At 34.6% G+C, this 22,659-nt stretch overlaps 1 protein-coding gene across 1 annotated transcript in view; it reads right to left on the bottom strand.

The window, feature by feature from the left end:
* Window positions 1-22,659, bottom strand: part of RPS6KA6 (ribosomal protein S6 kinase A6) — a 237,072-nt gene that overhangs the window by 34,754 nt on the left and 179,659 nt on the right. The window contains exons 9-17 of the mRNA XM_004378878.2: window positions 16,244-16,386; window positions 11,089-11,159; window positions 10,747-10,835; window positions 9,713-9,771; window positions 7,937-8,039; window positions 7,185-7,315; window positions 6,587-6,709; window positions 5,979-6,068; window positions 4,177-4,335 (exon numbers count right to left, since the gene is read on the bottom strand). Coding sequence (XP_004378935.1) covers window positions 4,177-4,335; window positions 5,979-6,068; window positions 6,587-6,709; window positions 7,185-7,315; window positions 7,937-8,039; window positions 9,713-9,771; window positions 10,747-10,835; window positions 11,089-11,159; window positions 16,244-16,386 — 968 coding nt within the window. The remainder of the gene's footprint in view (window positions 1-4,176; window positions 4,336-5,978; window positions 6,069-6,586; window positions 6,710-7,184; window positions 7,316-7,936; window positions 8,040-9,712; window positions 9,772-10,746; window positions 10,836-11,088; window positions 11,160-16,243; window positions 16,387-22,659) is intronic.

Here is a 22,659-nt window from a genome sequence, read left to right as displayed (position 1 = left end):
AGTGTCTTAATCCAATCTATTTTAGGTACAAAATAGAGAAGCGAGCAGAGACACATGGGAACCTCATACCACCAAGAAAGCAGTGCTGGGAGCAGAGCGCGTCCTTTGGACCTGAGGTTCCTGTGCTGCGATGCTCCCAGACCAAGGGAAGACAGATGCATCACAAGGACCTTTCTCCAGAGCTGACAGAGAGAGAAAGCCTTCTCCTGGTGCTGATGCCCTGAATTTGGACTTGTAGCCTACTGGACTGTGAGAGAATAAACTTCTCTTTGTAAAGCCATCCACTCATGGTATTTATGTTAGAACAGCACTAGATGAGTAACACATCCGACAAGAATCTAATATCCAAAATATACATAAAACTTTAACAACTTAACAACAAAAAGACAAACAACCCAATCATAAAATGGACAAAGGATGTGAACAGACATTTCACCAAAGAAGATATTCAAATGGCCACCAAACACATGAAAAGATGCTCAGCATCATTAGCCATCAGAGATGCAAATCAAAATCACAGTGAGATACCATTTTACTCCCAATAGGATGGCTAAGATTTTTTTTTTTAAAAAGAGAAAATAACAAATGTTGGCGAGGATTTGGGAAAATTGGAACCCTTATCACTGCTGATGGGAATGCAAAATGGTACAGCCATTGTGGAAAACAATGGGCACTTCCTCAAAAAAACTAAAAATAGAACATATGATTCAGCAATTCCACTCCTAGGTATATACCCAAAAGACCTGAAAGCTGAGATGCAAAAAAAGACTTGTACACCAATGTTCACTGCAGAATTATTTACAATAGCCAAAAGGTAGAAACGACCTAAAGGTCCATCAATAGATGAATGCATAAACAGAATCAAGTACATATATACAATGGAATACTACCTAGCCAGCAGGAGAAATGAAGTCTTGATACATGCTACAGTATGGATGGAGCTGGAAGATATTATGCTGAGTGAAATAAGTCAATCACAAAAGGACAAATACTGTATGACCTCACTTATATAAAAGGACAAGAGAAGGCAAATGTATAGAGACCACAGTTTATTAGTGGTTACCAGGGACAGGAGGGGGAGAAAGGGGGTTAACAGTGATGGAAAAATTGCATTAAGGATAGAGTTGCACGGCCAATTATTGTAGTTGCTGTCAATAAGTTGTATACCTGTAAAAAGTTGAATTGGCAAAAGTTGTGTGATAGATACATTTACAACAATGCCAAAAAAAAAAAAAAAAGGAGCTGCTGAGGCTGCTTATGTACAACCAAACACCTCATGGGGTTTGGTTCCTTGGTTTGGAGGTTTATGGTCATGGATTCATGGGACATCCCAGTTAATTGACCTACTAACATGTTTAGTGCTTCTGTTCTACCTCCTAGTTTGTTGTGTAGTGCCTGGGGTCTTAAAAGCTTGCAAACGGCCATCCATGGCACAAAAATTGGTCTCTATTCACCTGGAACAGAGGAAGAAGGAGACTCAGGAATAGGAGGAGAATATGTAATGTGTGGCTAATTGTCTCCATGAACAACTGCCTCCTTTGCCATGAGACCAGAAGAACTGGATGGTGCCCAGCTATCATTATTGAACATTTTGATCAATGAATCCATAGACGAATCCTGCTCAAAAGGGAAAAAATGCAGAACAGAATTTCAAATTCTCATGGACTCTAGACTTTCTGGAGCCATGAAGGGTAGATGAACCCCTGAAACTATTACTCTGAGAAAATCTTTAAACCTTAAACCAAAACCATCCCTGATGTCATCTTAAAATAGAACAATAGTTTAGCTTAAATACTAAAAAAGTCTGCCTTGAGCAATATGTTCTTTTAAGAACTATCTATACAGGATCAAATTGACAACAGTAACTCTAAAGTTTAGACAGGAACCTTAAGGGGCAGCGAGTTTATGTTAATGAGGGAAGAACTACTCAGAAAAGGAGGGTGAGAATGTTTGTACAACTTGAAGAATGTAATCAATGTCACTAAATTGTACACGGAGAGTTTGTTGAAGTGGTGTATGTTTTGCCACGTTTATTCTCAACAACAACAGCAAGATAAATAAAATTTAGAGGAAAAAATTTGAGAATGACACTTTGTCCAAACTTAACAGTCTGAAGTATACACAGAAAATTATCTCTATTAGATATATGCTCCAGTTTCTATTCAAGTAATCAGTTTTGTTAATCACTTCCAATCTCAAAATATCAACATTCAAATCTCAGTTCCACTTCTGGATATGACAGACTATCCACCATCCCCCCTCCCAATAGTAAATAACTATAAAACCTGGACATACTACAAAAATAAAATAACTGAAGGTACTGGAGAGTGAACAGAAGCAGGCAGACTGTTGTGGGGAGATCATGTTTCATTGTAGGAAGGAAGATGGATAGCTATAGGAGAAGGTTCCTATATCTGTGGCTTTTAGCCTGGGGCTAAATATAGTCCCTATGGCACATATTGTAGTAGGACACATGCAGAAAAACTCAGTCTTTTTGGACTGGAGGACCAGAAAAGAGCCAGAACTGACCAGTGAACTACAAATGTGTGGGAGGTTCAAAGTAGTTCATATAAAGACAAAAGATATGAACAGAGACCAGAGCTCATGCTCATATGAAACAGAGTTTGCAGTTTAAGCCCAGCCAAGAAAATTACCCACTAAAACAAAGGAAACAGTAATAGTCATTGGAGAAAAATAACATAATAAAAAACTCCACAACTTAATATTTATAATGCACAGGACACAATCCAAAATTACCTGATATACAAAGAACAAAAAACAGTCTCAAGAAAAAAGAAAATCAATCAAGTCTGACTTGGAGATAAATCACATGTTGGAACTAACAGTCAAGGATTTCAAAGTGGCTATTATAACTATCTTTGAAGAAGTACAACAAAACATGTTTTCAATGTGTGAAAATCCCGGTAGAAAAATGGAAAGTTGCAGCATAAAAATAGAAAACAATGAAAAAGAACTAAATAGAAATACTAGAACAGGAAAAAAAAATTCTGAAATTCTCTACATGATAATTTTCCTATTATTATCGACTCCTGATTTAATCTAGTGCTACTTTTAATCAGCAGTTTACTACACTGAAAGACATTTCAGGTTGATGACCAAGTCTTACTCATCTTTGAATCTGTAACACCTTTTCATGGCTAACATGTAGAAATACTCAATAAATGTCTGCCATTAATTTGTTTAATTGATCTAAGAACCTGAAAGTTTCTAAAATAATAAACTAAAAAAAGATGCCTACTATTCTTTTCTAAAAAATTCTGGTTGTCATTTATTTAAGAGAATGTTGATAAAGACAGTCAAGAAATTATAATAAAATCACTCCTTTAGTATTATATGACAATTTGTATTTTGAAATATTGAAAAAATGTACTCTATTAAACTACACACACAATTGGGTAATTTTTTTTAATTACAAGAAGGATGCTTGTAAAATTTTTACTGTGATAATTCTGAATTGTCTATTTTTTAATTGATTATAGTTAGGTGGATATATGTCGAGTATTGTAACTGATTAAAACTTAAGTTTTTAAGTTTTTTGCTACTCTGTTCCCTTTTATAGCTATATATCATAAAAGTTGACTTTTTTTGTACCTCAAGTCATTTGCCTTCTTTACGTAGAGACAGGGAGCAAAAAAAAAAAAACAAGCCTAGCTTCTCCCTCACACAGTATAATATATTAATACTTTAAATGTTTAGAATCCAAATGTCTTACTGTATTTGGGGAGGGGGTAAGCAAGGGACAAGATATACAGTCCTCATACTGCCAGAACTATAAACGTTAAGTACAGTATAATTTGAATGATATTCATAATATGTCCTTGGATAATTCTTCTATGTTTCACTTTTAAGTTTGATTAGGTTTAATAAGTTTAAAATCAAGGTTAGGTACATTTATATAATTCAAACCACTTTAAAAACTAATATCCTATTAAATCAAGGTCAACAGGCAAATAGAAGAAAATTAATAGAGCATTAGCCAATTCCCCAAATCATTAACCTTCACTATATTATGGATTTGATTAAGGTATCCTCTATAAAAATATATAAGGGATGGAAAAAGCAAAACATTTTAGGTGGTATTATCTCCTGTATGTAAATTTAAGAAAATACAGATCAGATCCCAGTAATGAAGGGAAGAATATAACCACAACTTACTCCTTGACAATGAAGATAGTCAACTGTTTTAGTTATTACATACAGTACATCACTAGCCTCCCGTTCTGAGAAACATTTTTGTTTGAGAATACGGTCAAGCAGCTCTCCTCCTTTCATCAAATCCGTAACAAGGTAAACATATCTACCATCATCATAGACCTAAAAAAGAATGTATTTTAAAAATGTTACCATTTACAATTCTAAAATGGTTAAATTATATTTACTGTGATTTCCTAGTGAACCTCTAGTATTAAAAAAAATTATTCCTTTACTGTTAATGTAGTGTACTGGCTGTACTGAAGACTGAATTGGCTAAACAACCTTCTACACATTCCTGTAAAACCATGTTAAACATACAATTTTATTAACTTTTGAAGATGTAGGTTACAATTCATCAAAAAATATAAATGGAAACATAGAACTCTGTGCCTCTCAAAGGAGTGCTGGTGGCACAGTGGTTAATGCTTGGCTGCTAACCAAAAGGTCGGCGGTTTGAACCCACCAGCTGCTCCGCCGGAGAAAAATGTGGCAGTCTGCTTCTATAAAGATTTACAGCCTTGGAAACCCTAAGGGGGATTTCTACCATGTCTCCTATTGGGTCGCTACGAGTCAGAATCGACTCAACAGCAGTGGGTTTGGTTCTTGGTTTGGTGCTTCTCAAATGATATTCATCTTATTTTCATAGCCACTTCTCTTCCCTACTAAGAGTAAGCTTCTTTATGGCAGTTAAGTGTATTATTCATTTTTTAATACTCTCGCCTGTAGTCCATCATCTGACATAGTGCCTTACATTTCTGTTGAATTCAAATACTGTACCAATGAGAATAAATATAAATATTTACACCCATTTTACTCAGGGCTTGTGGCACTTATATGTATACCTAAACTATTGTTTACACATAGCAAATTAAAATGTATTTCATGTTATCTGAAACAAACTGATCAAGGTGATCATTTGTTTTGTCTGCCCTCTCTAAAGGGAAAATAACATTATTTTCTTATATGTAAAGGCAGCATTCAGTTCAGTAATATTTACTGAGATATGAGTTACACATTCATTTTACAAACCTATAGACTAATATCTTTTCACTCAAAGAACAATCCATAATGCTGTGGCTAACTGCTGTACAGTCAAGAAAGTAAAATCTAGAATTTGACAGATTCCCAATTTCTTATATCTTCTATATTTACAGAATGACAGAATAATAAATGGTGCTAGTTATAATGTTACTAGTTAACCAGCCAGAATATATTAATGAGGACACTCAAATTTACTAAACATTATACAGTAGTTCCCCCTTAACCCTGGTTTCGCTTTCTGCAGTTTCAGTTACTTGAGGTCAACCGTGGTCCGAATACGTAGCGTGATGAAATCTCACGCTGTCCCGCTCCATCCGGCCCAGGGACCACATTCACATAACTTTTATTATGGTATATTGTTATAATTGTTCTATTTTATTATTATTTATTGTTGTTAATCTCTTACTGTGTCTAATTTTATCATAGGTATGTATGTAGAAGACGAAACAGTAATATCCATGGTTTCAGGCATCCACAAGGGGTCTTGGAACATATCCCCCACGACAAGGGGGGACTACTGTAGTTCCTTTTTGGCATTTTCTAGGAAAGGCAGGAATACAGAATCAAAGGGAAAAAGAAGTGAGGTGGCAAATTCAAGGCTCTTAACATTTTGTGGCATGGAACTAAATATACCAAAGACACGAAAAATTTCAAGAAGAAAAATAAAGTACCAGGTCATAACTTCATTTGCTTAGCTGACACCTAGATTTTAAAATACCTACATCCTTTAAAGTGATAATGTTGGGATGTTGTCCATAGCGCATCAAAATTTCAATTTCTTCTGAGGGGTCTCTCTTACTTTTGTCTATGATCTAAGAAATAAGAAGAAGAGAAAAATCTCTGAGGAAAATAATTTCTTTTTCTAAAAATGAAATGTTTTCCATTTGGTTATATTTTTAAACAAATACTTTAAATCTCAGGAATGATACTTCATATTTTTTTAACATTTGAAAATTTCCTATAACTAAAACTTAACAGAAAAAAAAATAAGCCAGAGCACTTTATTTAACATTATATTCCCCTTAACTGAAATCATACTTAATGATAATGTGATCCAAATGTGATTGTAATTGCCACAATTGCTCAATCTTAACATACTACATTAAAATAAAAACTATTCAAAAGCAAAGCATTCAAAAAATACAGTGTTCCTCCAAAAGAAAGACTTGGAAAGAAATTCAAGATAAAAATATTAAGTCTTATAGTTCTTCCTCAACATTTTATATTCCTGTCTGTTCTTGCCCACTGACAATGTCTGTCAGATAATTAATGTGTAATTTCAATCACATATATAAAAGAAACAAAAAAAATTTAGGCTCGGAGACAGTACCTTCACTGCAAATTCCATGCTGTTAGTTGTATGTATGCATCGCTTGCAAACAGAATAGGAGCCAACACCAATATCCTCTTTCACTTCATATACTTCACCAAATTGTGCGGTATTTCCATTTATCTGTTTTTAAGAAAGTGAAATACTAAGGAGAATGAAATCTTTTCCGTAATTTATCATCCCTCAAAAATACACATTCATCAAAAATCTTAAAAAATAAAAAATAACTCATTTCAGAATTGTTATCAATATATACAAATGGCTTAAGCAGATTCTGAGCCAATACTAAATTCTAGGCTCTCTGGATCCTCAAGGTCAATGCCATAAATCAACCAATTTATGCAACATCATCACATTTTCATGCCAAAAGAAACAAAAAAATATGTAATTAAGGGTTACTACTGTCTGGTTTTCTTTTTTTTGCAAAACATAGAGACATCTTTAATTCATAATGATTCCCAGAGCTAAACAAAGAAGTTAAAAATCACTTTAAAAAACTATTGTAATGCCATTAGTTTTTAATCTCTTTAATCAGAGAAAAAATTATCCCCAAACTGATATATCCCAAAACTGAATAAACTGATGAATTGGCATTTACCTGAACAACTGGTAGTACATTTGCACTTGTGATAGGAGTGATTTTATATTCTTCTGCAATAGAAGTTGCAACAAAGCTGAATCCTTTGAAGAGCTGATGAGCATTAGCACTGGCTGGCAAACCAGGAGAATCTAATGTTCAAATAATTATATTAGAATTACACAAAATTCTATGATATAAAATGTCGGCATTTCTTTGAATATCAAGGAAACTATTAAATGTCACCATCTACTATACTATATTATATATTTGATTTATGGTATATTATTTGTTTCCCCCTGCTACCATGTACACTCCATGTGGGTAGTAATTTTTATCTGTTCTGTTCACTGCTACATCCTCATTCCTTAGTACACAGCAGGCATTCAATATTTGCTGAATGAATGTCTGGAACAGATACCATTAAAAGCAAACTAAGTTAAATTCTAAACTGCTAAAAGTCAGTGTGATATATCTCATGTCTTACCTCCTACCCTCTAACACATTAGCATGTCAAAGGACTTATAAAACAAGAAAAAACTGCCACCCTTTGCCTAAGCCCCTGCTTCCAGGACATACATTTCCCACTTAAACCTCTACTTGACAGGTGACCAGGGAATGTTATATATAAGACCCACACTTCCATAAAGGGCAAATGAATCCTCTAGGCAAACTTACCATTATTTTTATTTTTACCTAAGCATCTAGGTTACTTTTTTTTTCAACCACCTAATTGAATAGAAGCTCTGATTTTACTCATAAATATGCATTACCTTTAGGTGTTTTTGCAGTAAATTCAGGATCAAAACAAAAAGTATCATCTGGTTTTCCAGAAGCAGGTTTAAAAGGAGGTTGAACTTCTCTTTTATATAATTTCTAGAATAAGCAACAGGGTACAACAAAAATGTATTAACCATTTAAAAATTATTGTACTTTCTAAGGGAAAACAGAACGTACTATTCATGGTTTTAACAGAACACTCACAATTTCATAACAGTAATTTCAACAGGCTTCAGATACCTGTTAAACAAATTCTAAAAATTTGAGAGATAATGTACAAATTAAATAAGGTCAGGAAACACAGCAGTGATGGCACAGGTTGCATTTACAAGGAATAATGATGTTCAATTTTGGTCATCAAAAACTGATTTTAATTCTCAGTGATAATATAACCATATAGAATATATTACAATGTTACCATGCAGAAATAACATTCAGGGATTTAAAATCAGTTAATTAGATTATCTTGAAGCAGTATATATTTCATCTAAAATATTTTGTTTTCATATAAAATATACATTAGAAGTACTGGTTAGGGCTTCTATTATATTATCCACACATTTAATCATGTCTAACAATCTACTTTGGTAAAATTTATACTTTTTTGAAGGACATAGAAAATATAAGATATGGAAACCTAATTCTTCAAAAGCTCACAGTGATACAGTGGGGAAAAATTTAATAGGGAATTATTTTAAAATAATTTAAATATCTAAACATTACACTGATTTGTAATTTAAATTAAGAACAATGAACATAATCTGTTTAGATGTAAGAATGACAGGGAAAATTTTTTTTGCAGTTCATCCAGTTAAGGATGAAAAAAAGAGTAGAAAAGTACTAGGAAAAAAAAAAAAGGAGATGCAAGGACACCAAAATAAAGATGCACACAGATATGACAGGGACAGACTCCTATGTAACATCTCCACTGAGTAGTCTTTTAGAGTATTAATACTAATGGCTTATGTTTTGCTGAAGTTTTACAATTATAAAAAATAAATCAAAATATTGCCTACAAAAACTTGTTCCACAAGCCAAATGAAATAATGATTTGGTCAGTGAACTAGTGGCTCTCTACCATTCTGCTAGAAATCAAAATAGAGACCTTTTTCCTTTCAAAAAAAAAATCAATACTAATGCCAGAACTAAATAATCAAAAATGCTTAATTATGATGATTGATAACATTTAAAATATATAAAGCTGTGTTATAAAAGAAACAAGAAAAAAGTGAGATTTTCCAAGAAATGCTTATCTGTCTGCGAGTTAGGACTCAAAAAAAATCTCTATTCATGACTTATCAAAATTTCACGATGTTTCTGTCTTCATGTCCTCTTTTAAATTTTAGTGAAATATCTGTATAAAGATATTAATTTCTTAATAAATTTACTTTGTTCTAATACATGACAAAAAACAGTTTGAAATTAACAGCTTAGATTCTTCACAATTCATTTTCTATAAAAATCTAAAATATCATTCATCCCCTTTTCCTTCCTCCTCCACATTCCCCAATCTAGACTAGGGACAGAGCATTAACCATGTTTAACAGATAAAATAAATAAAAAGCAAAAAATTTACTTATTATTATTCACACATCTACTGGTTCAAGATAACTGCCATGATATGCTACACTTACTAAAAAAATCTCACACTAAATATAAAACAAATGGCTTAAGTTTATCAGCACAGTCCATATATTATCATTTACTCCTCAGTTTTTTGTTCATATTACTATAAAGTTACTCAGTAACAAACTTTCTATTTCACTTACATTCCAGTCAATATTGGCAAAGAAAAGATGTCTTTTGATTTCCTCAACACCTTCTGAACCTGTAAAAATGGAAAAAACTTTTAATGCATTTTATCTTGCTATCTGCCTTCCAAGCTGTTATCTGTAAACAGGAGTATATATATTTCATAGGTTCCTTGCAGTGAAAATTCTATGATTTCTTATCTTAAATTTTATTAACAGGTCCTTTTACTTTACTATGATAAAAATAACTGATGTTCACACTGAATTGCATACATTATCATGAAATACTGAAGTGCCTTCTAAACAAAATCATGTTCAACATAACATTAAAATTTAAGTACATTTTTTCTTCTTATTCTATACTTATGACCGTGTATCTATGTGACAATTTGTGAAATACAGAACAATAAAGTGATCTCAAAACTTTAACACAAGGACATAAATAGGATATTAGGATCACATCTGTATCTAGGGAAAGGCTACCAGAAAGTGGTCAAATAGTGAGCAGTAATGGAAACATAATATTTACCTTGAGGAATACTGGGAGGGACAAAATAACTACCTTCAAATATCTAAAATGATTACCTATAAAAGGGAGAACTCTGTGAATTCTTTCAAAAAAGGTCATCCATATACAAAACACATATGTTATGTATGAAACAGAAGTTTTAGCTAGACCACTCCATTTCTTAAATCGTGTACATAAAAGTTTACTGTTTCAGAAATCTTTGCGTATACAAATAAAAAATTCAAGGTATAAATTAGTATAGCAGTAAATGAACTTAAATTAAATCAGAAAACAAAGTTATAATTATCCCCCCAAATAAACAGTACCCACCCACTGCCGTCAAGTTGATTCTAACTCATAGTGACCCCATAGGGTTTCCAAGGCTATAAATCACTACAGAAGCAGACTGCCACATCTTTCTCCTGAAGAGCTGCTGGTGGTTTCAAAGACCCAACCTTTGGGTTAGCAGTCGATCACTTTAGGCACTGCACCACCAAGGCTCCTTAAAATATACAGTATATCGTTATGAGGCAAATAACTATACCCAATCTATTTGCAGGATTCCTTTTGAATAACATCCTTAGAAGATTTTGTGCTTCAGCACTAAGAAACTGAGGCATTCCAAGTTTTGCTCTGGAAAAGAAGATTTTAGAAAATTTCACTTAAATAATCTGCTATACTTCTAAGTTGACAAATAAATAAATCCCCCCCAAAATTAAAGAGTGTTTTCATAATGGCAAATAATGTTCCCTATATGGTAGGAGAAAGTAGCAAAACAGTGTGAAAAATGTTCTTTGGTGTCAATTTATAACCACATTATACTTCTCAAAACTAAAAATAAGAATTTTTTTTTTATCCCAAAGAAAAAGATATTGTATATACTTACTTCAGTATCATATTCATGGTCTCATTTCTGTCTTTACCTTGAAATGGCAGAGTACCAGTAAGCATTTCAAACTAAAACAAAAATATAATCCCAACAGTCCATTTAGCACAACTTATATAATAAAATATTTTAGAAAAAATGAGACTTGTTAATACATTATCATCAAATCATGCAGATCTACATGATAATGGATCAAAATGGGACCAGAAAACTAGGTCATGTAAGGAAATACACTTCCAGTTTCCCACTATATGTACCTCAACTACATAGGTGAGTTTTAGCAAATGGAACCAATTTTTTCAGTTCTATCTAATTTGGCAAAGTTCCCAAAGCGAAAGCAATTTGGAAATTCACACAAGGCATTTTTCTTTTCAGATCTGCTTTTAAGGCAAACATTTAACAATAAAGGAAAAGGAAAAACAGCACCCAATAATTCCAAACTCAACATGCCCAAGACAGATTTGACCATTCTCACTCCCTCAACACAGACACACATGCCTATCTATCTATCTAGATATATATATATATATATATATATATATATATATATATATATATATAGTCAATATCATTAAAAAGGGAAAAATTGAGATAGTTGTATACAGCTAAAGGAAAACATTTTCCCCAAGAGATTTAATTGCAACACAGATAAATAAAACAGTACATAGTGGTATATAAAAGAAAAGATTGTGTCGAAAAATGAAGACCTTCATAGCTCACTAAAGAGAAAAAATTTTATATTCCTAATATTTAAATCTCAAACTTAAACATTCAATCAAGGCTTTGGCCTAAGTCCTTTCCTCATTTATCTGAACTCACAATCTCATTCAGCTCATCCATTCAATTCTTTCCTATACCCTGTTCTAACCTCTAACTCTCTCAAGCTCTAGTTTTCCATCTGAAACCTACAGTAATGATCTCAACTGGGGAATGGAGGAGCAGGGATGGGAATCATGGAAAGGGAAAAAAGAAGGAAAGTATAGTGTATTGGAATCAATCTCTCTCAAGATCGAGTCCCCCCCCCAAAAAAAAAAACAATCTTACAGCAATGGTTCTCAATTGGGGACTGGAGACCTAAGGGTGGGGTGGCAGGGAGAGGAAGAAGAAAGAAAAGATAGTGTATTAGAATCACAACTCCCCCTGAAGAAATTCGAGGTTGGGTAGCTGAGCGGGAAAAATATATGTTTTTAAAAAGGTCTCCACAACATTCTTTAAAGAGATGGAAAAACTAATCATTAACTTTATATGGAAAGGGGAAGAAGCCCCGGATAAGTAAAGCTCTACTGAAGAAGAATAAAGTAGGAGTACTCACACTAACTGACCTCAGAACCTACTATACAGCTATGGTAGTCAAAACAGCCTGGTACTGGTACAATGACAGATAAATTGACAAATTGACCAGTGGAACAGTATTGAGAACCCAGATGTAAATCTATCTACCTATGGTCACCTGATCTTTGACAAGGGCCCAGAGTCCACTAAATGGGGAGAATACAGTCTTTTTAACAAGTGGTGTTGGCAAAATCAGATGTCCATCTGCAAAAAAAAAATGAAATAGGACCCATACCTCACACAATACACAGAAACTAATTCAAAATGGATCAAAGACCTAAATATAAAGCCAAAAACTATAAAGTTCACAGAAGAAAAAATAGGATCAACACTAGAGGCCCTAATACATGGCATTAACAGGATACAAACCATAACTAACAACACATAAACTCTAGAAGATAAGCTAGACAACTGGGATCTAAAAATTAAACACTTATGCTCATCAAAAGACTTCACCAAAAGGGTAAAAAGAGAACCTACAGACTGGGAAAAAATTTTTGGACAGTACAAGTCAGACAAAGGTCTAATCTCCATAATCTACAAGGAAGTTCAACACCTTTACAACGAAAAGACAAATAATCCTATTAAAAAATGGGCAAAGGAAATGAACAGACGCTTCACCAAAGAAGACGTTCAAATGGCCAACAGACACATGAGGAAATGCTCACGATCACTAGCCATTAGAGAAATGCAAATTAAAACCACAATGAGATACCATCTCACCCCTGCATTACTGGCACCAATCAAAAAAACAGGAAATAACAAATGTTGGAGAGGCTGCAGACAGATTGGATTTCCTATGCACTGCTTGTGCGAATGCAAAATGATACAACCATTTTGGAAAATGATATGGCGCTTCCTTAGAAAGCTAGAAATAGAAACACCGTATGATCCAGCAATCCCACTCCTAGGAATATATCCTAGAGAAATAAGAGTCGTCACACCAATAGACATATGCACACCCATGTTCACTGGAGCATTGTTCACAATAGCAAAAAGATGCAAACAACCTAGATGCCCATCAACAGATGAATGGATAAACAAACTATGGTACATATGCACAATGGAGTACTACACAACGATAATAGCAATGATGAATCTACGAAGCATCTCACAACATGGATGAATCTGGAGGGCATTATGCTGAGTGAAATAAGACAATCACAAAAGGACAAATATTGTATGAGACCGCTACTATAAAAACTCATGAAAAGCTTTACACACAAAAAGAAACAATCTTTGATGGTTATGAGGAGGGGAAGGGGTGGGGATGGAAAAACACTAAATGGTAACTTTGGTGAAGGGTAAGATAGTGTACAGTACTGGAGAAGCCAGCACAACTGGTACAAAGCAAGGTCATAGAAGCTCCACAGACACATCCAAACTCCCTGAGGGACCGAACTGCTGGGCTGAGGGCTGTGAGGACCATGATCTCGGGGAACATCTAGCTCAATTGGCATAACATAATTTATAAAGAAACTGTTCTACGTTCTACTTTGGTGAGTAGCGTCTGGGGTCTTAAAAGCTGGTGAACGGCCATCTAAGATACTCCACTAGTCTCACCCCTTCTGGAGCAAGAGAGAATGAAGAATAATAAAGATACAAGGGGAAGATTAGTCCAAAGGACTAATGGAATACAACTACCACGGCCTCCACCAGACTGAGTCCGGTACAACTAGATGGTGCCTGGTTACTACCACTGACTGCTCTGACAGGGATCACAACAGAGGGTCCCGGACAGAGCTGGAGAAAAATGTAGAACAAAATTCTAACTCACAAAAAAAGACCAGACTTATAGGCCTGACAGAGACTGGAGAAACCCCGAGAGTATGGCCCCCAGACACCCTTTTACCTCAGTAATGATGTCACTCACGAGGTTCACCCTTCAGCCAAAGATTAGACAGCCCCATAAACAGAACGAGAGTAAAGGGGCACACCAGCCCAGGGACAAGGACTAGAAGGCAGGAGGGGACAGAAAAACTGGTAATAGGGACCCCAAGGTTGAGAAGGGAGAGTGTTGCCATGTCATGGGGTTGTTACCAATAACATAAAACAATATGTATACTGTTTAATGAGAAGCTAGTTCTGTAAACCTTCATCTAAGGTACAATTTTAAAAAAATGGACAAAAAAATAAAGTACAATAAAAAAAAAAAAAGATCTCAAATGATTCTGATTCTCAATCCACTGGCCCACCTAACTTAATCACCACCCAGGAGCTAACAACTAACCTACAGTATAACTTCTTCCATAACCTTAAAGTCAACAAGTTAAAAATAAATTCTTTCCCCACTTCCAAAACCAGCTATCCTTTCCAGCTATCTCTTTTCTGTTGATTTACCAATCTTTCAACCCTCCACAGTTCATAAATGTTACCATATTATCCAGTTACCACAGATTCTGACTCATGGCGACCCCATCTGTATCAGAGTAGAATTGTGCTCCGTAGTGTTTTCAATGACTGATTTTTTTGAAGTAGGTTGCCAGGCCTTTCATCCAAGGCACCTCTGGGTAGAGTCCAACCTCCAACATTTTGGTTAGCAGCCAACCGTGTTAACTGTTTAAACCACTCAAGGATTCTTCATAAATTTTAGAGGTATCTTCATCTTTGACCCTTGCCCTCTGCTTCATCTCTGAAAGTTAATCTGCTACTTAGGTCAGTCACTTCTTCTTTTGAAATGGCTTTAATTAAGATTTCCTCTTTTTTATTCTATAATCCTACAACTGTCTTGCAAGGAAAACTTGGTCTCCTGCTTCTTGTTTCTTTCCATTTACAATCCATTTATATAACACTGCCAAGGCTAACATTCCTAACATACAACTTTTCTCTAATCATCATCCTATTTAATAATCTACAATAGTTTCCTACTACCCAGAGAATCACATGAAAATGCTTTTAGCCTCATTTCCTCCTCATTCAGTAGTCAAACTAATTCTCTAAACCTTTGCTAATGTGATTACACTACTCTCCTTTTTGACATATTATCTATTTTAATTTTATCCATCCTCAGGGCCTAATTTAAGTTCCACCTCCTCCAAGAAACCTTCCTTTCCTACACAAATTTATATGAATTCCTCCCTGAACTCCTAAGGTACTTCCAGACGATTTATTTAGTTATTCAACTGTTTCCCCAACCAGATTATATGCCCTCTTAGGTCAGGGAAAATGCCAAACATTATATTTCTTTGTAATCAGTTCCTATATGTATCATCTAGTGATAAGTGTGCAAAATGAATTATCAGACTTCAAAAGTAAATTATAGCTGATTCAATAGATGTTCATCATCCTACTTATGATTGTCAAGTATATGCTTCATCTCATGCCAAATTAGTCTGTCAGAATTTATTAAGCATCTACTAAATGCCTACTATGGTAGGTACTGTGGAGATGAAAAGTAGTTAAAGGCAGGATCCTGGTCCTCAAGAGGATTACAATTTTTCCAGGGGCACACTTGAAATAATTTAACAATAAAATGGCAAGATAATAAATTCTGTGACAGCTAATTAAAATATAACTGCTAAAGCATTCTGAAATCTATAATCTGACAGATCTTTTGCAATTTTCAAATCTGAATAGCCTATATAACAAGACTAGCATTGACTTTTTCATCTAGAAACTTTAAAAGAAATCAGAATACAAAAATCTTGTTATTGTATAGTAGTAGTCAATCATGTTTTTAAAATGATAATCATAAATAATCAGAACCATTTTCTTACCAGACACATCCCCAAACACAGTGTATTTAAGTAGTAAGTTAATTTAAATTAAATTCTAAATAATACTATTTTCTGTAGGCATAATTAAGAAAAATAACACTACTTACCATAAGTACACCAAATGACCACCAATCAGCACTCTGGGAATGGCCTCTCCTATTTACTACTTCAGGAGCCATGTACTCTACCGTACCACAGAATGAGTAAGCCTTCTTTTCTTGGTCTACTGACTCCTTGCTGAGTCCAAAATCTATAATAACCACAATACAAAAAATATATCTGAAGAACCTCAGAAAATAAACACCAAAAGAAACAAAATAATGATTTCAAAACCATTCATGGTTGGCCTACAATTACTCTTAAGCAAGCTTCTGTGAGACCAGTAACGGAAAGCAGCCTATATTTTATAATAGTACACTTTAAGACCGTTTAAAATTTACTCAGTTAAATATCTTCAAAATACATGCCCTCAGTTCTGTACTAGAATATAATACAACAATATTGAAGGGACAACTATTAAATCAAGACTGTCATATTAATCTAAGTTTTAAGATGACACGGAGACAGCAACTTACACTTTAATTAAAAAGCAAATTTTATAATGGCTTTGCTGTCCTATTTTTGTTTAAGGCCTTCAAAAAGCTATAAACACCTATATACAAAAATCAATCTTATTTATATATGCTACTAATGAACAATTAGAAATTGAAATTAAAAAGTACCATTTATAATACCACCAAAAAATACAAAATACACAGGTATAATGTAACAAAATATATGCAAGACCTGTATGCTGAAAACTAGAATGTTGATGAAAGAAAGAAAAATAGACCTAAATAAATGGAGAGATATATCATGTTCATGGATTGGAGGATTCAATGTTGTTAGGATGTCAATTCTCTCAAAATTAATCTATAGAATCAATGCCAACTCCAATCAAAATCTCAGCAAGATTTGTTTTGCAGAAATCAAGAAGCTGATTTTAAAACTTATATGAAACAGCAAAGGAAACAGAGTAGCCAAGATAATCTCAGAAAAAGAAGAAAAATTTGAAGGACTCACACTACCTGATTTCAGGACTTACTGTAAAGGCTACATTAATAAACACAGTGTGGTACTGGAGAAAGGCTAGACATATAGGTCAATGGAACAAAATAACGTCCAGGAATAGACTTACACACACAGTCAGTTCTGCTATAACACTTAATTTAAAAATGCAAACGTGTTCCAATGTGATTGATATATTGTGAAACAATTTGAGCATAACACAAATTTCACATTTGCTTATGTACAATTTCATTTGCAAGAAACACTGAACTCAGCCAAGTAGAAAGACACAAAATGCATAAATGCACACACCTCAAACATCTACCAGGTATTTTATGTGCTATGAGCCACTGCCATCCACATCTAGTGTTACGATTTTCCTTCTAATTTCGGATAACCTGCCTTCCACCACTTCACAATAACTTGCAAGATGCAATCCTTCTAATGCCCACTACCACAGCAACTTCAGATCTTTTTCAAAGTGCCATATTTATTGTAGTACGTATGTTATTTCTTAACCACTTAGCACGTATAAAACAGGTTTTACTAGGTTCCTATCATTTTTTAAAATATGTCACTGGTGAAATATTTTAGTGTTATATACCTAACCCAATTTTCCCCTTAAGTCCTGTGGTTTTTACTGTGTGATTTTGCATAGTGCGGTGATTTTTAATATCACAATATATTGCATTTAGCAGAGTTGACTGTATACTGTCAGTTGTTTTCTGACAAAGATACAAAAGCCAATTCCATGAAGAAAGAGCAATCATTTCAACAAATGGTGCTAGAACAACAGGATAAAACCCCAAAAAACCAAACCACTCATAGCGACCCTACAGGACAGAGTAGAACTGCCCCAAAGGGTTTCCCAGGAGCGGCTGGTGGATTCGAACTGCCGACCTTCTGGTTAGCAGACAAGCTCTTAACCACTACAGGATACTGATATACAAAAAGCTATCCTAATATGATATACAAACATTAACTCAAAATGGAGTAAAGACCTAAATGTAAAACCTAAAACTTTAAAACTTCCAAAAAATATAGGATAAAATCTCTGCGATCTTGATTTGACAATGACTTCTTAGATACAACATCAAAAGTGTAACACTTAAAAGGAAAAAGTTGATAAACTGGACTTGATCAAAATAAACTGTTCCTAAAAAGATACTGTTAATAAAAAAGAAGCTACAGACTGGGAGAAAATATTTGCAAGTTACTCGTCTGATAAAGGAATTGAATTCAGAGTCTATAAAGAACTCCCAAATTCATTAATAAGAAAATAATCCAATTTTTCAAAAACGGAGAATAGATCTGAATGGACACTTCTCCAAAGAAGATATATGGATGGGAAATAAGTACAAGAAAAGATGCTCAATGTCATTAGTTAAAATGCAAATTAAAACTACAATGATATATCACTACATGCCTATTAGAACAGCTAAAATAAAAAAAAAATACCGATAATACCAGTATTGGTCAGGATGCAGAGGAACTAGAGATCTCATATATTGCCGGTGGGAAACAAAACAGTACTCTGGAAACTTTAAGAAACAGTCTGGAGGTTTCTCATTAAGTTAAATATACACTTATCACATGACCAAATAATCCCACTCCTTGGGTATTTACTCAAGTGAGGTTAAGTATGTTCACGTAAAAATCTGTACACAAATGTTTATAGCAACTTCATTCATCATTGCCCAAAATGGAAAACCACCAAAATGCCCCTTAATTTGGGAATGGATAAACAAACTATGGTACCATCATAAAATGAAACTCTACTCAGCAGTAAAAGGAACAAATTATTACTCACAACTATATAGATGAATCTCAAATGCACTATGCTAAATAAACGAAGCTAGACCCAAAAGGCTATATATCCTGTATGGTTCTATTAATATAACGTTGTAGAAAAGGGAAAACTACACGGGCAGAAACCAGATTAGTTGCTGTCTGGGGGTAACTGACTTATAGTGGGCTGATTTTTGCAGGTGATGAAACTATTTTATATCTTCATTTTGGTGGTGGTTACAGGACTGTGTGCATTTGTCAAAACTCACATGACTATACACAAAGAAAAGTGAACTTCAAAAAATTGAACATTTTGAGACAACTGTAGATTCTCATGCAGTTGTAAGAAATAATACAGAGATTCTGTTTACCCTTATCCAGTTTCCCCAAATAGCAACACCTTGTAAAACTATAGTACAGTATCACTACCAGGTTATTGATATTGATACAGTCAAGATAGAGAATATTTCCATAACCACAAGGGTCAGAAGGGTAAGTTTTTCTGTATGTAAATTAACCTTAATTTTAAACGTGACAAAAGCTATTGAGCCCTATATTGCTCTTTTACAATAAAATACCAATATTAACACTTAATTTTAGAGCCCCTGAAAGCTGACTTACCAACCATAATCAAAATTTTAATTTAAAAAATTTATCCTCGTATAATGACAGAATGTACAATAAATTTCAGTATAATTAAAAAAATATTCAATGTACTACTAAGCTCTTTATATTATGAGAAGTTTTAAACTGGATATTCTATTCAGGAAATTAAATTTAACAAGAGCTAATCATCAAGGTCAGTTCAGCTGAATACTAACAACATAGTTTGTAAAGAAGAACACTGGCTTCATTGGCCATTCCGGGGAAAAGCAGGAAGAGGAAGAGAATTTTCACATGCTTGTTCCCTCTCAGAGATTTATGCCATTCCATAGAGTTCCTCTGTTGTACTCTTTCGGACAAGACTGATACTTAAAATTTACAATATTAAGAGTTGACTACAAGATTAAACAAGACGTTTGTTACACAATGTTTTTTCCAAACCACTAATTTGAAAATAAAATGTACAAATCAGCTATGTAAAGAAAGGTGTTTTATTCTTATGGAGGGGGAGGGGTGCAGAAATTTACATCTACGTAACTTTATTTTTTTTTAATTTTTTTATTGTATTTTAGATGAAGGTTTACAGAACAAATAGTTTCTCATTAAACAGTCAGTACACACACCGTTTTATGACATTGATTAACAACCCCATGACCTGTCAACACTCTCCCTTCTCGACCTTGGAGGACCTTTTTTTTGGTGAAATATACAAAGCCAAAGTTACACCATTTCAAAAGTTTCTACATGTACAATTCAGTGACATCAATTACATTCTTCCAGTTGTGCTGCTATTCTCACTATCCTTTTCCAAATTATTCCATCACCATTATCTTCAACTCACTGCCCCCTAGGCTTCCCAACAAAACTTTTGAGTGGCTGTTCTAAATTTGATCTCACATAGATAATACTTTTCTTTTTTTTTGGTACCTCAGATGAAGGTATGCAGAAGAGATAGTTTCTCATTAAACAGTTAGTACACACACTGCCCTGTGACAATGGTTAACAACCCCAGGACATGTCAACACTGTCCCTTCTCAACCTTGGGTTCCCTATCACCAGCTTTCCTGTACCCTTCTGCCTTCTAGTCCTTGTCTCTGGACTGCTATGCCTCATTAGTCCTGCTTTGTTTTTTGAGGTTGTCCAAACCCCGGCTGAATGGTGAACTTCGGGAGTGAGTTCAACACTGAGCTAAAAGGGTGTCCGGGGGCCATACTCCCGGCATTTCTCCAGTCTGTCAGGCCAGTAAATCTGGTCTTTTTTTGTGAGTTACAATTTTGTTCTACAGCCTTTTCCAGCTCTGTCCAGGACCCTCTATTGTGATCCTGATCAGAGCAGTCAGTGGTGGTAGCCAGGCACCATGTAGATGTATTGAGATCACTCTGGTGGAGGCTGTGGTAGCTGTGGTCCATTAGTTCTTTGGACTAATCTTTTCCATGTATCTTGTTCTCTTCATTCTCCCTTGCTCCTGAAGGCATGAGACCAGTGGAGTATCTTAGATGGCTACAGGCTTTTAAGACCCCAGATGCTACTCACCAAGGTAGAATGTAGAACACTGTCTTTATAACCTGTGTTACGGCAACTGAGCTAGAAGTTGCCCAAGAACACGGCACCCACAGCCCTCTGCCCAGTAATTCAGTCCCTCAGGGAGTGTGGAAGTGTCTATGGAGCTTTCATGACCTTTCCTTGTACAAGTTGTGCTGTCTTCCCCAGTATTGTGTACAGTGTTACCCTTCACCAAAGTTACCACTTATCTATTGTCTATTTAGTTCCCCCCATCCCTCATAACCAACAAAGACTGTTTCTTTTTTTTTATTTTTTATTTTATTGTACTTCAGGTGAAGGCTTACAGAACAAATAGTTTCTCACGAAACCAAAGACTGTTTCTTTTTGTGTTAACTTTTACATGAGTTTTTACAGTTGAGGTCTCATACAATATTTGTCCTTTTGTGATTGACTTATTTCACTCAGCATAATGTACTCCAGTTTCATCCATGTTATGAGATGCTTCACAGATTCATCATTTTTCTTTATCTTTGCATAATACTCCACTGTATGTATGTACCATAGTTTATCCATTCATCTGTTGATGGGCATCTAGGTTGTTTCCATCTTTTTGCTATTGTTAACAGTGCTGCAATGAATATGGGTGTGCATATGTCTATTCGTGTGAAGGCTCTTGTATCTCTAGGGTACATTCCTAGGAGTGGGATTGCATTTTGTAGTGCTTTTTTGTGGTGATGACATTTTCTATGTTCCTCTTACTCTCCTGTGCTGAGTTCCTTTTATTTGTGGATTTTTTTTTTTCATTTCTTTTGTTTTTGGAGGTTTTGTTTTTACTGAGACTTTATGTTTTTCTCCTTTATTTTGCTGCGCAGGTTTCTTAACTTCCTTTGTGGTTACCTTGAAATTTACCCTTATCTTCCTAGATTTGAACCAGTCTATTAATACTTGGTATCGCCTTGCCTTCCTCTCCATTAGAAGGCTCTATACCTACACTGTTCATTCCTGCTTTTATTGTTCTGATGCTGTTGTCATTTACAGATTAACCTCTCTGGTTCTCTGGTGTAATTCTTTCGGTTTTGCATAGTCCTTAAGAGTTCATTTCCTAGGTTGGTATCTGCCTAGTACAATCGTGTGTCCTATATTCAGCCTGTGGTCTGATGTTGTTTGTTCTTAGATCAAAGGACTCCCTTTAATAAGTCTTGTAAGTTTGATTTGGTTTTTACATAGTCCCTTAATTTCTGTTTATCTGGAAATGACCTAATTTCAACATCATATTTGACCCAGAGTTTTGCAGGATATATGATTCTTGGCTGGCAATTTTTTTCTTTCAAGGTTTTATATATCTCATTCCATTGCCTTCTTGTCTGCATGGTTTCTGCCGAATAACCCGAGCTTAGTCTTATTGTTTCTCCTCTGTATGTGACATTTTGTTTTTCTCGAGCTGCTCTCAGGATTCTTTGTGTGTCTTTGGTTTTAATGAGTATGATTATGATATGCCTTGGTGATTTTCTTTTGGGGTCTATCCTACATGGGGTTCGGTGAGCTTCTTGGATGGTCAGCTTTTCATCTTTCATGATATTGG

The sequence above is a fragment of the Trichechus manatus genome, unplaced genomic scaffold (genome assembly GCF_000243295.1).
Source record: "Trichechus manatus latirostris isolate Lorelei unplaced genomic scaffold, TriManLat1.0 scaffold00060, whole genome shotgun sequence".
Lineage (NCBI taxonomy): Eukaryota > Metazoa > Chordata > Mammalia > Sirenia > Trichechidae > Trichechus > Trichechus manatus.
Note: the sequence above shows the minus strand (reverse complement) of the source record. Positions and strands in the feature narration are given on the sequence as shown.